Source organism: Taudactylus pleione, unplaced genomic scaffold (assembly GCF_031769625.1).
Source record: "Taudactylus pleione unplaced genomic scaffold, aTauple2 ptg000201l, whole genome shotgun sequence".
NCBI lineage: Eukaryota > Metazoa > Chordata > Amphibia > Anura > Myobatrachidae > Taudactylus > Taudactylus pleione.
In genome coordinates, this window is record NW_028284603.1 from 57,499,572 (window position 1) to 57,516,781 (window position 17,210).

The following is a 17,210-nucleotide window of genomic DNA, read 5'->3' on the forward strand; positions in this document are numbered from 1 at the left end:
ACTACAGACAAGACGTGTCACATGGGAATCCACCTGTGGAGGGGATTCCCACTTAGCAAAATAATTATCCGCGAACGGATAAGCCACCGCCAGACGCCTCTGCGGCTGGTATCGCTTGCCAGGCTGTTTCCACGCCTCCTCTAAATGGTCCACCAACTGACCCGAAAGAGGAAAGACTGTGGGGTCACCCTTAACATCCTTAAAAAAGGCATATTTGGAATTAGCCGCTGGGGGAACTTCGTCCTCAATCACCAAGGCTGTGCGGACTGCCCGAATAAGTCCAGGAATATACACCTTGGACCTAGCGTCCGCTTCCTTAGTACGGAGAGGTTCCTGATCGGAAAGATCCAGAATCTCCCCGTCATCAGACGTCCCTTCGTCATCCTCATAAGGAACCGACAGAGACGCCACCGGCCGTTTATGAGGCCGCATCACAGACTCCCCTTGCAACACATCCGACAAGTGCTGTACAGAACTCGTCAGGGAGTTAACCCACGCCGGCTCCTGAGAAACCGGGAGAGGGGAAATAGGGAGACTGCGGGGTACCACCAATTGTCTTGGGAAACCCGGCATGGGTGACGACACCACTGATTGCTGGGACGAACCCATCTGCGTAAACGCTGGCTACGGAGCTAACTGGCCCACTAAAGTTGTAAGCGCCTGAGCGAAACAAGCCCAGGGCGGCTCCTGTACCGGTGCTGTAACCGTAATAGGGCGCGCCAACAACAAACACTGCCGGCATAGGCCCTCCGCGCTACCCTCCCCCTCCGCTAAAGGTACTTTACACGTAGTACACTGCAGCCGGAGAGGAAAGTCACTTTCAGACATGATGGTACAAAGTATGTGACCCCTCTCACCAATCCTTTTAAAAAGGCGAGAGACCACCCTGCAGCACCGCAAGGGCTTTAGCAAAAAGAACAGGGACAGTAATAAGTCAGAAAGGAAAGTACAGGCAGCAGCGCTAGCACAGTCGCATACAATGCAAAGAAACTCAATTCCTGCACTAACAGCGCTGATAAATCAACTACACAGACACAGAGTCTGGTAGGACACAGCGCTGCATACAAAGACCTGACCACAGCGGAGGAGAGGTATGCGGGGGGACCCAGACCACGATGCCTCCGTCCAGACTTCCAGCAGCGTTCACCATGCGTTCTGAAGATGGCCGCCGAGGAGCAGAGAGGAGGCTGGTCTGGGGGAGGAGCGCTGCCACAGGGCCAGTTGGCGTGTTGCAGAGAGGGCTGTGTGCAGCAGGGGAGGCGCCGGCTGTGAGACAGGGAAGTCGCGCTCCCCTGGCATGCATTTAACCCCTGGGACGCCGCAGCGCTACCGCTCTGCCGCGGTCCTGCTGTCCCAGGGGGGTAGTGGAAGCGCAGGTTAGTACCTGGCTCCACGCTGCAGCCAGTCGCCAGGGAGCCCCCTGCCTGGGGACTTCTGGACCATGTATCAGCGGGGACCCACCGCGGGACCCCGCTGCTTACCTTGCTGCCCCCCTTGAGTCCGGCCATGGTCCTAAACATCTGGGGTCACCGCTAGCTGTGACCCCAGATGCTTATCAGCATCCCCGGATCGGTACTGGCGGGGGTGTAGGGAAGACAGCATGGACGTCAAAACTGACTGTCCATGCTGTACTCCCAGATGTGCAGCCACAGCTGCAAAACGAAAACTTCAGGGGCTCTTCATGGCCCCCCTCTAACAGGTGCCTCTGACTCCGGCCGGGCACCGAACTAAACTGAGATGCCTTGGCTCGGGGGCGGGGTATAGGAGGGGGACCCTAGTGCATCCTGGGAGGCTGAAAGCTTAACTCTATGGTGCCCGATGACTGACGTCACACCTATACCCCAAGGTATCCTGTGGATACCCTATGGACCCTGAAGTAGAAAGCAGGAAGGCGCAGAATAAAGCACAGCTGTAGGGAGCAGGCTATAAAGGAGACTGGAGCCCAAACTTCTCACTCCAGTGCTGAGGCAGGCATGCAGTAAAATGGCCGCCCAGCGTCTAGAAGGGAGAGGAGAGAAGTGAGAAGACACCTGGAGCTTACTGGCCGCAATGGAGGAGCGCACTCCAGGGGTGGGGGAGAGGCGAACAGGGAAGCGCCCACCTCCCCCTTCTGGCAAAACCCCCTCGGGAATATGGCGGCCGCTGTTTGTATTAAGCAGCCCCTGTACCATAGCATGTATGGTCTAGTGGAGAGCGCTGAGAACTGGGAGCCCCCACCTTCCAGCACCGCCGGAGGTCTCCTGCTCTGGCGGTGAGAGACGCGAACTCGTGGCTCCCTGCATGCAGGGAGCCGCTGCTTACCTCGTCCCTCGCTGAGCGCCGACTATGGCTCTGATGTATGGGAGACCGTGGCCGAAGTCACTGGCCCAGTCGCCGGTGCTGTGGCCACTGGCGCTGGGGTGATGGAGAAGCAGTAGGGGCGTCCACGCCTTCCACTGCACACTCAGTAAAAACTAAAATAAATTAAATAAAAGTGAAAGAAAATGTTAGGGAACCACCTAAAGTAGCCCCCCAAAACCTGATGCCCAGCTCCGGCCTAGCACCAAACTCAAAAACTGAAGGTCCTCTGCCTGAGGGCGGGGTATAGAGGAAAGGAGCCTGGGCTTTATGGGTAATTGTATTTAACCGTTTGGTGCCCAGACACTCCTCTCCAGGCTATACCCAGCATTGTCCCTGTGCCGCCTAGTGGAGGAAGAAGAAAACAAGTATAAAAGACCATATAAAACAGTAATGCAGACAGAGTAATAATCTACTTCAGACAATAAGTAGATTATTGAAGTACAACCCCCAAGAACTTCAGCAAGATAACTACAAAACAGCTACACAGCTGATTAGGTCCTTAAACTATACTGCCAGACTAATCCTAAATGTACCCCCACAGTGTAACCGGCTGTGGCATGAGAGGAGGAGGAGCAATGGCCGGTCTGTTGAGTGAGAAGTGTCTGTAGCAGGGACTTCCTCTCCGGAGACTGCTATGCTGCTGCTAGAAGCTAATATGGCCAGCAATCTATGTGTAGACACACACTCAGGGGGGAGGGTGGACCAAAACCTCCCCCTTTGGGCTGACGTGACCCGGAGCCCTCCTTTTGAAAGGAAAACTCCCTGTGCAGCCTCTGAGTGAGGGCACCGCATTGGTGGGTGCCAACGCTAAGCCCTGCCTCCCAGACACACCTGATTAAAGATAGCCGCTCTCTAACATAATAGCGGGTACAAGTGGCGCCAAATTTAAAAATGCCCACTGAGGCTGTAGATTAAAGCCGACCCTGCTGCACAGAGGACTCTGTAGCCACATTCCTAAAGGCTGGGGGAGCACCGTGGCTTGGAAATGGAGACCAACTCTCTACTAGTCAGAAAATGGGCCCTACCTCCTGCTGCTAATGTCTCCGTTGCACGGAGGACTCTGTGCTAAGGGACCTGGACACTAACGGGAGCCGGCTGTGGCGGGTCCCTCTGGAGGCTCCCACGTTGCAGTCAAGAGTTTTTAAACAAATTTTAAAAAAAAATTAGTAAAAGGCTGCACAGCGTACGACCAGATTCAGTGGGCACTTAAGTCTAAAATGAAGTTGGTTGGGGTATATAGGGGGAGGAGCCATGTCCAAATCACTAAAGATTTAAAGTGCCAGGCTCCATTTACCACCATCTACACCCAGTGTAACTACAGTGTCCCCCAGTGTATGAAGGAGAAAACTTATGGTTGAGGTTAAGATCCACTGCTCTAGATATTAGAGAATGTCACAACTATCAATGCTTAAGGAACATCAAAATATCTTTAAACTAAAAAGTAGTGTACATACCTCGCCATTTACATCATTAAGCACCTTCATCAAAACTCTGCCGACATATGAAGGACAGCTTGTAGTCTGCAGGATACTCAAAAGTTGATCCAATGCACTTGAGAGCTTCTGTGTAGTCTTGGAGGGACTAGAGGTTTGCAGTGCTTCAAAAACACTACCCAAAGCCTGCACGGTAAAAACAAAACTCTCATTGCAACGGCTACATAGAGAATACCACATTTCCAGTATTTAATGCTTTATTTAAAATTTCCAGAATTTAAATGAGAGATATATATTGAACAGACTAAAGCAGAGAGAGAGCATACAACATGCTGATCGCTATGAAAATAACAAGTTGGGGGTCTGATACAAATTTGTAGCTGTATATAATTACCTGAGCCACATAAGTAGAGTCTGCAATTATTTCTTCTGTTCTTTCCATCACAACATTAATGACTTGGGAGAGCGGGGAATCTATCACTGTGCTGAGTGCACGTAAGCAAGTTATGGCAGCTCTGCGCACCTCTCTCACAGGACTCGTCAAGTTAATCAGCAAGGCCACAACCACTGCAGGATAAAATCATAAACACAACCACAATCAAGCAGCAACCTCTTGAATAATATTGTATAAATATTTGCCTTGGTCGTAGTATAGCTTCAAAGGAAATTAAATCACCACTCAGCAGGGTTGGCTGGTGTAAACCAAATATTTTTTTATTATTTTTTATAAAACGCTTTTATTATGCTGTGACTACAGGTACGGTGACGTGATTTCTTAAAAAGAAAGCCTATAATAAGAGAATACCCTTCGACATTCTTGTTGCTTTTGGTCTTCATTTCCGTGAGCTGAAACAATGCAGTAAATTCACACACAGAGAAATAAGGAGGATGAACCAGATCAGAGAGATACTAAATCTGCCTAGCAGTAGCCAAGACTCCACAAACTCCTCCCCTAACAGTCCTATAGGACAGGAGAAAAGCACAACTAACATTTTCAATCTTAAAGGGTAAACAACCCCAACACATTAAAAGAGGCAATACACAGAGAAACACCTCATAGTTTAATCTCCTTCATGTTTATTTCACTTCACCTTCAGTCCTACTGAGATGAGTGGAAGGAAGAAAGAAATAGTCTGGCTGTCTTGATAAAAAATCCTAATCATTTTGGATTGTTGATGTTAGAAAGCATTAACACATGGTGATCAATGTTTCTAATACATTGCAATGTTTCACAGTATTAATATAATAAGTAGGATTCAATATTTTTTTTCATTAAAACAATAATGCAAAATTAAATTATACTGGTTTAAGCAACAAAAAAGTTTAAGCAAAAAAATAAAAATAAAAAAACACAACTTTCTTTTTTTGACATGTGGGAAAGTTTTATAGCAACTTTGCCAACTACAACACAATCCCAGATCTATCACTGTATGTTCCCGACCCAGTGGTACAAAACTCATATTCTTTTGGGGGATCCTCCCATTACGTTGCCTAACGGGTGAGCACCAGAAACCTCTTTTTACTTTTGTCATTCATTGTATTCTCTTTGTTTGCTTAGATTTGTCCAATATATGTGTGTTTATATTCTATGACAGTTTGGGTTTTACGACTGTTAAATTCTATGTTAATGATATCCACGGAACTACGTTAAGTATATACAGTATGTTTATTTTTATAATAGAAATTGTTACGCAGAACCCATTTATTTGCCACTCACCCTCTTGCTCTGGCTAATGTTTGCTATAATCAACTCCTTTTTAAAATCCTTAATACTTGCACTACCTAAGTCTTATTTATGGAAAGTATGAGGCCTATGGAATGCAAGTAACTACAAAGCCTAAGGAAATAGGGTTTTCAATAACTAAATAGTAAAGCAATACAATATTATAACCCTCCCTTAGGGGTGTCTAACCCTAACCTCCCCCCAGGGGTGCCTAAAGCTAACCCCCCCCTCCCCGCACCCTAAACCTAACCCACCCGGGGCCGGGGAGGTGCCTAAACCAAACCACCCCCAGGTGGTGCCTGACCCTAACCTCCCTTCCCCTAGCCTAAACCTAACCCTCCTGGGGGGTGCCTAACAGTAACCTCCCCCCTAGTGCCTAACCCTAAACTCCCCCCAGGGGGGCCTAAACCTATCCCTCCCTCCCTCCCCGCACCCTAAACCTAACCCACCCAGGGCCGGGGAGGTGTGCCTAAACCGAATCACCCCCAGGTGGTGCCTGACCCTAACCCCCCTTCCCCTAGCCTAAACCTAACCCTCCTGGGGGGTGCCTAACCCTGAATCCCCCCAGGAGTCTCTAATCCTAACCCCCCCCATCAGCGTGGGCCTGATGATAGGCGTCGGTATTTAGACGCCTATTATTAGTCCTATGCGAGATTTCACAGTCGGGAAGCCGGTGGTTGGCATTTCGACCACCGGCTTCCTGACTACATCCCGTTTCACCAGCTAGCTGATTGCTGGATGCTAAAGTATAGGAAGGACCTGTTGTGATGCCAGCTGAAATAAGCATTGGGTTACATTACAGTTCTTACGTTGGCTGTGCAGAAATGGTATTAACGCATGAAATTACCTGTGGTAGAGATTGATGCAAGCTGCTTTTTCTTCTGAGCAGACTGGGATGTGAGTAAGGTGTGACCGATGTAGAGGGCTCTGGTCTGTAGCACTACATTCACTGTGCAGTCCAAAGGACTTGAAAGGTTGCAGCCGTATGTCCAGAGCAGTGAGAGGAAGCTGAACAGTTCTACATGATTTTTAAAGTGTTCCTAAATGTAACATAAAACACTTTTGTAAGGTAAGTGCTGTAGCAGAAATGTGCTGGATTCAAAGATATCAAAAGTCCTTAACGTGAGAAAATATTTAGTGTCAGCCGATAATAAGGTAAATAAACATACCATAATTAAGAAACCCAAGAGAGCTCGGAAGTTGATTGTATGCTCTCCCTCACTGGCCCCCCACACAGTCACATCAAAGAGGCCAATACAAAGGTGTAGGTAGTTGCGGCTCACACTGTCCATGGTCTCTGGATTCCACCACTCATTACCTACATCACAAGTACAGCAGAAGGGCAATGTGTCAGTGAGCAGACATTAGACAAAGGCACTCTTATTGCTTGTGGTAACACCACAGGTCTGTTATAAACTGATAGTTTCACTTTAACTTCTGCATTATATTATGTTAACTGTTCAGATGGAGTGAGAGAGTTTTATAGAAGACCCGTGTTCTGCAGCACCTGAGAGATTCTAATGAATAAAGCCAGGGTGCTGCCCCCTTGAGAATTCGGCGAGCAAATCGCAACAGTTCAACTACAACAATGCACTAGCTGCAGAAACAAGGAGACCGCTGTCCCAGAGTCTAGCTGGCATTTCTAAGGGATACCAACTAGAGCCCTGATACCACATTTACTGGAAATGATGAAACAGGAAATAGCTGCAGTGCTCCTGTATTGGAGTTGTGCATTTGGTTTTTAATTGCGTGGAGCAGAGGGTTTAGGTCTGTGGACAGTCTGGAAAGTCCTTGAATGCTGCAGAGGGATCCAAGTGGCAATTAGATTCCAGCATTTATTGAGTTTAATCAAAACGCTAGGAAAGCCCCCTAGTAGGGTTTTTCTGACTTTACTGACTAAGGGGTCTATGTACTAAGCAGTGATAAGAGACAGAGTGAAAAGTGATAAGGAAGTGATAAGGTGCCAGCCAATCAGCTCCCAACTGTAATTTTTTCAAACACAGCCTGTGAGATGGCAGTTGGGAGCTGATTGGCTGGCATCTTATCACTTTTCACTGTCTCTTATCACTGCTTAGTACATAGACCCCTAAAAATGAAAACTAGAACATAATCCATCGCCTGTGTCTCACTATTGCAAATAAAAAAAATTAACTATTTAAAAAAGAAAATAAATTCAGCTGCTGGAAATGGAAGAAGACATCCTTTTTCTTGAAAATAGAAAAATATCAAAAGTGATAAAACACGTTTCACAGTGAGGTCAACAGAACATTTCATTTTGTACTTGCTGCCCATACAGAATATAGAGGAAGCCATTTTGTGGACTGAAACACCGAGTGAAACATGAAGTGTCAGGAAGTGCCTCAGTGGTTTCCTAGTGAAGTGAAAGCTGTGGTGCATGTCACAAAATGGTTACCACCACAATAGGCAATTTACAGGTCCACAAGCAGTTTCCGTAACACTTATCTACCATTTCTCACCTTTAGGGAAAGATTCTGGACGTCTTAGATTGTTCATAAATTTTTTTAGCCCTAGCATTAACAAAACAGCTTCTTCCATGTCTGCGGCCTGTCCAGCATTCAGCTTCTCGATGTACTTAGTCAACACAATCCTGTGCAGCTGCTGCCCACTCGTAGCATCCAGTATCCACTCGTCTGCGATATTCTGTATCAACATGATTGCACCAGTAAATATCATACTATGAACATACACAAAGGGTACGACATAAGGACTTATTACTACATAATTCTGTTTTAACCACCATTTCATCCCATTGTTACCTGTGCTGATGCCTCCAAATTCCTCAGTCTCTTGTCAAGCAGCTGAAAGATTGTGATCGCAGCCTGCAGCTCAGGATCCTGGCAGCCCGAGTAGCCCTCTACCAGGGCATGGCTGACCACATGAAATGTCACCTTCTGTCTCATCAAGACTGAATCCTTGTCAGCTACATGCACCAATTCCTCCACCTTCCAAGGAAGAACAGAAATCATGACACTGCACTATGTAATGCTGAAACATGTTTTAGAAGAAAGTATGGTGTAATTGCTAAATGCTATAAATCTTTGATTTTTTTTTGCGGCTTGCTACTTATTATTATACATATATTATTATCACCGTCTATACGTTTGAATGTACTAGTCTTTGTCACCTAAGCCCAAAAGATACTAAGAAACTTATAGCCTTGGGCAGTGAGGAAGAAGGATTTAATTATGGGTACCAAGGTACCTCTGCTTTTTACCAAACTTGAGATTTACTCGAAGTATACACTAAATAAACTTGAAATTTAAATATCAAACTTTTCACGCACTCTACGAACCTTTATTCATATTTTAAAGTCACTCAGTATTACTGGTGCGAGAAAAGGTGGTTAGGACTTTGCAGTCAACACAAACATACCAATAAAAACAGTCACACACCATTTTTAAAACTGAAGATGCGTCCACAGCAGCCAAGTTGTTTGACAATAGATCAGCCAGGTTGCTATTTATGATCACAAGAGAGTCTCCATGTGTAGCCTTTTGTAAGCTCTGAACAAGTGCTGAGGATAGGGAGATAACAGTTATGTGTCAGTGGGAAAGACACGCGTAGTAAGGTGATTAAACTTCCAACATCCATAATAATGACAGAAAAAGTATAAGTTACGGCTATAATATCTATCTATATATAGAAATTAAATCGAGGAGAGCTCACCAGGATTTTTCTTGCAGAGAAATAAGTGTTTTATTAATACATACATCTTAGAAATTAGTCGACGTTTCGGTCCCAAGTCAGACCTTTGTCAAGATACATAGCCACACAACATACTGTCATTCAGAACAGCCACCTCACAAAAAGCATGTATTCGCCTCTCTCAGCCAATGAGCACTCAAGAGGTGGGGTTTCCATATGGTTTCCCGCCGCTAAGCTCTCATTGGGGATGTCCGTGGGTCGCGTATCACTTTTTTTTGTTTTGCCAAAAGCGGGGCTTGCCTACTTTGGACCGAAGAGGAACAATCCACGTGTAGGAGAAGGTATGTTTTTTTTTTTACAGGTACCCTATGGATAATCTACTGGAGAAGGGGACCAATGGCTTCAGGGATACATAGGTGAGTATGTGTGCATGTATGTTTAATAAACTTTTACTTTGTACGGTGTGTGTCCTGTGTTTAAATATTTATTTTGCTGTAGAACTACAGGTACCAGTGGGCCCGTAATGCCCCGCATGCTGGTACTTGTGGTTCTCCAAGCACCAGCATGAGGGGGAGGCTTGCTGGGACGTGTAGTACCACAGCTAAAGACAATATTAACAATTCTAATTTTTACACAACACATTTACACTACCAATCCGGCACCCACCGCCCCAGGGGTGCAGGGGGTAGCCCTGGGCTATCAGCCTAGGCCTGGTGTGCCCTGGAGAGAGGAACCCCTTTATTAGGAGGGGGGTCACCAGCTCCCCAGGGATCCCCGGCCTGGGCTGACTAGCAATCAGGGTTGATGTTTCGGCTGGGGGGCCCGGTGAAAGTGTTCCCATGGCTGTGGCATCAGCCCCCCTCTAGAATAAGTCTGGTGCTGGTTCTGGAAAATACAGGGGAACCAGACTAATTTTTGTCACCTGTATTTCCTGAACCAGGACCAGCTCAGAGTATTGTGTATATATTATATAAAATATAATTATATAATTAACGGTTAGTAATTAATCTGCAGGCTTCAATTATCAATTTTACAAAGAGTATTGAAAATATATATGTGCTATACAAGTATTGGATAAATTATTAGCATGCATATGTGTGTATAAGTGTATGTATGTGTATACAGTACATGTATGTGTGTATATACGTGTGTGTCTATACACACACATATATATATATATATATATATATATATATATATATATATATATATATTTGTCAGCATTATGTCCCTCTTTAGTAGACATTTACCCTTTTAAAGCTATATATTAAAAATTAACTAGTGCGCCCCAAGAAATGACATGATTACAATGTGCATACACTATTACACTTAGAGGTCTAAAAATGTTCCGCTTTAGGACAGATAAAGTTTGCATAAAGAAGCCAATTATAAAGTATTTAGATCATACCTGAGATTTTTATTTAATGCAAAGGCTGCACACAACAAGTGCATTAAGGACAAGACTCTTAATTCTTTAGATATATGATGGCTAAAATGTATGTTTTTCATTAATGGATACTACTAATAGTTCTTATTGTAGAGTTTACAGGTCTCATGGTGTATGTTATATGGTACACCATTTTCAGTTAGATAGGAGTATTATATGTAAGGATGATCTAATGTAACAAGGACTAAACACGTTTCCCCTCTAGACAACATCCTCAAAACTACTAGAGAAGATTTTATCAGATTTGTACTATGACATTTACTATGCCAAATATAAATACAAATCCAACGTATCAATACCTTCTGGCCAGCCCTTTAGAAGAGGATGTAGACTACAGATATCACTTCTTCCCAGATGTGCAGCCATTTTATTCTCAGCAGAGCTATACTGACTGTTTGTGAAAATCATGTGTGGTATCGCCGTCAAAACCACCCTATTGCATAGCTCTGGGTGGTCTTTCACTGAGCGATCCTGGAGTAGAAGATCTGTTGCTTCTTCAAGAACGTTGTACCTGTAACAGGAAGTTTAATAAAGGCAAATATAAAATGACCAGGTACAGTCAGTTTCTGTATCTGTACAATGTATATACAGTATGTCCCCTGCAAACAAACAATTGGTTTATGAAAACAATGAGCGAGATAGGGCACTTGGTAACAGAAAAGGTCCCTCCTAACCCTATACACCTTTGTTTTGCCCATAATAAGGACAGTTCCTATGCCTACTGTCTTTTCCTTTTTTTTTAGACCGACTTAACTGGCCAGGTTTATACCAACACCCAAAACATGGCAGGAGAGATGACAATACCCAATGAAAGGCCTACCACTACACCCACCTCCTGCCTCTTGTCAATTTTATCTGGGAAGTACAACACAACAGAGTCTGGAGAAGTGATAGCTTACAGAGAGCCTGCATTAGGGTTTTATTTTGATCCCTGTAGGCCCCCGCTCATCTTGGTCTAAACTTGCTGGTAAGTTGGTCAACAATCATTTTCCCCTTGTTTCTCCTCTTCTGGTTATCACATAGCATTGCCCCAGTGGGGTGGACTACACTCCGAGCATATGGAAATTCGGCTAAGTGACGTCAAGGCAGCCACTCGCAGGGCAAGTCATAAGCAAGTCATAAGCACACCCACTTTGTTTTGGAGACCGATCACTTTTTGTTTGTAGACGCCCACCAGCCGGTCTAAAGATGCCCACTTGCGTATATCATTTCCAGGAAGTGTATGAAACCACTGGTACATCGAGCACCATCGGATGCGATCACAGCGCTTGAGGTGGACTATACCCTGCCGCAAGCACTGCGAGCATTTCAGTGTATATTTCTAACAAGTGATGTGTCCTATGACACTGGCTGTTAATTATGCACGCCTCAGGCACGCCTGCATCTGCACCTCCACTCCCCCGCTACCACTGCCCTGCTCCTGTCACTCATTCCACTGTGCTGTCTTTGCAGGGCGAGCGAGCAAAATCCGATCGTTCGTACTTGTTTGCGCACGCGCATTGCGAACTACACGCATGCGCACATTAGCGAACATCGTCTGCAATGACCGACCGCTTGCTATCGAGCGGGTCTGAATGAGCTCCTATAAACACAGACACTTCTTGGCGCAAAACAAGTTCATTTAGAGCCCGCTTCAGATAACTAAGCAGCACAGGTGGGTGCAGTCTGAACCTTGGCCACACTGGCATAGAATTCTTCATAGGGGCGAATTAGGGCTCTGTATCACTTCCTTATAGAGAGCATCCAAACCTACCCAATGGATACCCTGTATACAATCTAGTGTACAGTCTGTAAAGGAACATGTTTGGTGAAAGCAGTCATGTGAATGAAAACCAAGGCGGCGGCACCCATCCACGGGAACCACCAGAAAGAATGCCAGGTCCAGATGCAGATGGGCAAGACCAGCCATCAGAAATGCCAGCTGTGATCAGGGCAGACACAGATGGCACAGCCGATCCCCGGTAACAGGGACCCCAATGTGTGACATCTCCTTTCATACTGTGGGGCTTATGTAATAGGGTGCGATCTGGTGCAACTGCGGGAACTCCTGTGAGTCTTCCCATATTTTTATATATAAAGTGGAAATCATTTTACAGGCAAAACCAAGCTGGTCTTGCCTTTAAAACGCCTGCCGCTTTAAAAATACGAGAAGACTCGCAGGAGTTTCCACAGGAGCACCAGATAGCATCTTATTACATACGGCCTTACGTATCCTTCAAGGACCCAAATGGACTGAACAGTTTTCGTAAAACATGTTTGCTATACTTGGGACAGTATTACATTTACCATGGGGAAAATGATCTGGAAATCGCAGGTTGCTCACTAAGCAATTCTTACATCATCTGATTCTCACTTGGTAGCAGTCACATTTTCACCAGATGCATTTAAGTTGAAATAATTTATTCTGAATATTTAAATGACTTCTAATACATCAGTTTGAGAATAGATGTGGGAAATCTGTTATGGAGTCTGAGATGTTAGATCAGAATGTGTGACTTTGGACAGTGCCAACAGACTGTGGGCCTGATTCATTACAAATCGCTATTGCGATCGCAGTTGTGATTGCGCACGCAGTGCTGCTGTGAAAATATGGCAATGTTTGCAACTGCTCAGCCAGCATAGAGACGCTTTCTCACATCCGTAAGACCTTGCTGTCCTGTGTTCACATCGGTAACATCGGACCCTCATACAGAATTACAGCAGACCTGACCTGTCTCAGAAATAGTACATTCCGACGCACGCAGTGAGTACACAAGCTGCGTATGCCGTTGCAGTGGCTAATTAATGCACGCCCATGCAATGGCGTGCAAACGGACATGCACACCTGCTTTTCTCCGACCACTCCCTCGTCACCACCCTCAAATGCTGACTTCCCGTCACTCACTCTGCGATGGCTTTCTGCCTGAGTGAGTGATCGCAGAGCTATCGCAATCCTAACCTATGCACTGTGGTGCATACAGTACGCACCATCAGCCGATCTGCGTACGCAATTGCGATCCGTGATGAATCAGGCCCTGTATTCAGTGCTATAGGTTGCTACAGTTCCAATAAATCTATATAACTGTCTCACAGCCCTCTTCTCTAGCACTTCTATGACAGCCTTCACCTTCCCAGCTGTATTGTGTATGGAGAATTGTGTTGCTAATTGTTACTTGTGTTCTGTTTATATTTTGGTTATTGTATTGTAATGTAATGTTCTGTGTACCCTGTACTGTATGTACGGCGCTGCGGATCACTTGTGACGCCCTATAAATAAAATGTAATAATAACATTTAATGTAATCTGAACATTTGTATCAAATGTGTTTGAAAACATTTATATTATCAACAACACATTTGGTTATATGTCGATAACAGTTTCTCCCACGACAGCTTCTGGCCTTCCTCAGAACCTTATTGGTTCACATGAGCGGGTTTCTGTACTAATTGTCTTTGTATAGGTAGCAGGCCTTTTTCCATGAGTTTAAAGATTTTGTACAAACAAGGAGACTGTCCTCCCTTCTCAACTCCACTGTTCAGATGTTGCCTGGCAATGTTGAAATTACTTAAAGATAGGTTGTCCTTTCTCAGTCTATTTTGGATAGGATGTGTGTGAGGCGATTCAACTGGTTTATGACAAAAGTAGACAAGCTGTATCTCCCCAGGTTGTTGGTCCTCCTTGGAAACACATGGCCAAATTGTCCTCCCTGTAACCCATCAATGTTCTACAGGGTGCACATGGTAGCATTAGCAGAGGCAACATATAGCTGACAGGAGCTAGTCGGTGGTCCAGCATCCTGGAAGCTATACATAAAACTAAGCACCCTGTATGGATTAGGGAGTAGGGCGAGTCATTATCTTTAAGCAATTTCCCTGTCGACTGTCAGTGGTTAATGCAATAGTCAGTCTGTGCAGCCCATTTGGCTATATGAAAAAAAAAAAAATGTCATTTAAAAATCCGTTATTGTTTTCAATACATTTACAACATGACTAATGCCATGACAACAAGTGAAGTCTGGTGTACACTACAACATACAAATATCTTACCAGCTGTCACCCAGAGACAAATCTGTTCGATCAAACAAACTGAGCAGATTTGAGACCACTTCTTCTGTACTGAAGTGGCTGTGATAAAGCTGAAAGAAGAACACAAGTATATTTGTGGAAATGCATACACGGTAATTTGCAGTGTTTGGCTGCTGCGGTAAAAGTGGAGCGTCTATAATTAGGAAGCACATATGAAAAGTGATTATTAATGACAGCTACTTAATACATTCAAAAGTTTCACTATATCATTCACATCCATCTTATTACATGCCTTCCTACAAAACAACCCCTCTCCAAATCAGTGTGCCCTCCTTTTAGTCCTCTGCCACCATTTTAAATAAGAGCACTGTATATCACTCCTAAACCACAGTTTCTCAGCAGCACAAATACATTATCAATGTAAGGATTCTGCACTAGAAAAGTCATTTGGACATTTGCAGCTGCCTGGCCAAAAAGGAAAAACCCTTTTAAATACCATTCAATGAACCAGAATACTTGCAACAGCTTAAACTTATTGGTATCCAAGAAAAAACAAACAGATTTTTGTTCTTACCTGTAAAATCCTTTTCCCTGAACAATGGACAATGGAGACCTTGGGTATAGGTGGAGCTGGAGGAGCCTGAGCACCAAAGAGTTAAGTTTGAAACACCAGCACAGGCTCCTCCTCCCCCATACCCTACCCCCCCCCCCCCCTCCCCGCAACCAATTAATACTGACAAGCCCAGGGACAGGGAGTAGGAAGAAACACACAAAGAACCAGTCACAAAAAGGAGAGTCGCACTGGGAGCATAGTACCAGCGGTAATATAATTTGGATGTTGTTTCCTTAAACTGTGTAGAAATAGAGAATTTGGCAGTAGCCTGTCTCATGTTGCCCAAGCTTTCTCGTCTGGTGGAGGGCCAAGGTCCGCCTCCCAAGAGGCATCAATAAAGATACCATAAATTTGGGAAATCATTGCTTTGAACATAGGGTGGAACCTGCAGAGGTGCTCAAAGGGGGTGACGGTACGTAGAAGTGAATCTTGTGGCATAGACTGTAGAAAGTGTCACATTGGCAGTATTCGAAGGGGCGGAGTGGTTGGGTAGGAGCTTTCGACTATAGTTCTGAGAAGAAAAACCAAAGCCCACCTGCGCTAAAATCCACAGGAAATTTGAGGGCCAGATGTGTGCGCCGTGTCATGCGGGTCGTTTGTAGGCCCGCTGGAAAACAGGGATTTTTCCATATGGGTGTGAGGGGAGATATAGGAGAGGTGATGGAGAACTTAACGTAGTATAGATTCCACAGAAGTAGTAGAAATTGAAAAGTAGGAGGGAGGCTGGAGGAGGGGGGGGGGGGCAGTATCTCTTTTGTAAGTCCCAGAGAGAAGACAGATCCGGGAAATTAATAAGGCTGGCTTCAATGTCAAGCCAGGAGGTTGTTCCAGGGAGAACAGGAGGAAGCAATTTGAGAGAAGTGGGTAGCCAAGTAATAAAGTTTAAAATCTGGAAGGCCCCTACCACCCGAGGCTTTTTAAGAATGGCAGAAGATAACCTGGGGGGTTTTACCATTCCAAAGAGTAATGCTCTTCTGGATTCTATGGAGGAGAGAGTGGGGAACAGCTATAGGGAGTGACTGGAATAGATAGGGCCATTTAGGAAGAATGTTCATTTTGACAGAAATTATTCTGCCAAGCCACGAAATAAGTTTCTTCCAAGAGGTCAGGTATGCATGTAGTTTTGTGAAAAGTTGTGGAAAGTTTTCCTGATATAGAATGTTATAATTGGAAGTCAGGAAGATCCCAAAGTATTTAAGTTTTTTGTGTTGCCATTTAAAATGATAAAAAGACTTAAGGGATTCAGCGTCCTGAGGGGGGGCATGAAGAAGCATGGCCTCCGATTTAGAGTAATTGATTTTGTATCCGGAGAGTGCGCTATAATTATCCAGGAGGTCGTAAAGATTGGGCAAATAGATCCTAGGTTGGGTAAGCGTAAGGAGAACGTCATCCGCAAAAAGGCCAATTTTAGAGGAGATGTTCCCGACCGGCACACCCCTGATGCTAGGATTAAGGCGGACAAGGGAGGCTAGAGGCTCAATTATCAGGGGAAAGATTAAGGGGGAGAGGGGACATCCCTGTCTAATGCCATTGGAAATGGAGAATAAATAGGATGGGATTCCATTAATAGAGATTCTAGCTGAAGGGTCAGAATAGAGGAGCATGACACCCATCAGGAAGTCCCCCGATAACCCAAAGGACTGTAGCGTATGAGACATGAAACCCTGGGAGATCCTATCAAATGCTTTTTCAGCAGAGAGGGGAGGACAAAGTTGAGCCTGTTAGCCAGAATTTTTGCATACATTTGTACATCAAGGCTAAGTAGGGAAACAGGTCTATAGCTGGGACAAACACTGGGGTCTTCGCCCTCTTTAGGTATCACAACAATTCAGGGAAGGTCCCTCCTCGTAGAACCTTGCTAAAAAGGGAGTGCAGGTGGGGAAGTAGGAGACCTCCAAACTTCTTATACTGTAGTATGCAGCAGTAAAGCCATCAGACCCAGGAGATTTACCCGATTTCTGCTCTGTAATAGACACTTCTATTT

At 45.0% G+C, this 17,210-nt stretch overlaps 1 protein-coding gene across 1 annotated transcript in view; it reads right to left on the bottom strand.

Annotated features, from left to right (window-relative positions):
- HEATR1 (HEAT repeat containing 1) overlaps nt 1-17,210 on the bottom strand; it is a 171,667-nt gene that overhangs the window by 83,460 nt on the left and 70,997 nt on the right. The window contains exons 14-22 of the mRNA XM_088477396.1: nt 14,635-14,723; nt 10,909-11,120; nt 8,910-9,031; nt 8,274-8,459; nt 7,974-8,157; nt 6,666-6,814; nt 6,344-6,536; nt 4,168-4,340; nt 3,795-3,959 (exon numbers count right to left, since the gene is read on the bottom strand). Of these exons, the coding sequence (XP_088333522.1) occupies nt 3,795-3,959; nt 4,168-4,340; nt 6,344-6,536; nt 6,666-6,814; nt 7,974-8,157; nt 8,274-8,459; nt 8,910-9,031; nt 10,909-11,120; nt 14,635-14,723 (1,473 nt within the window). The remainder of the gene's footprint in view (nt 1-3,794; nt 3,960-4,167; nt 4,341-6,343; nt 6,537-6,665; nt 6,815-7,973; nt 8,158-8,273; nt 8,460-8,909; nt 9,032-10,908; nt 11,121-14,634; nt 14,724-17,210) is intronic.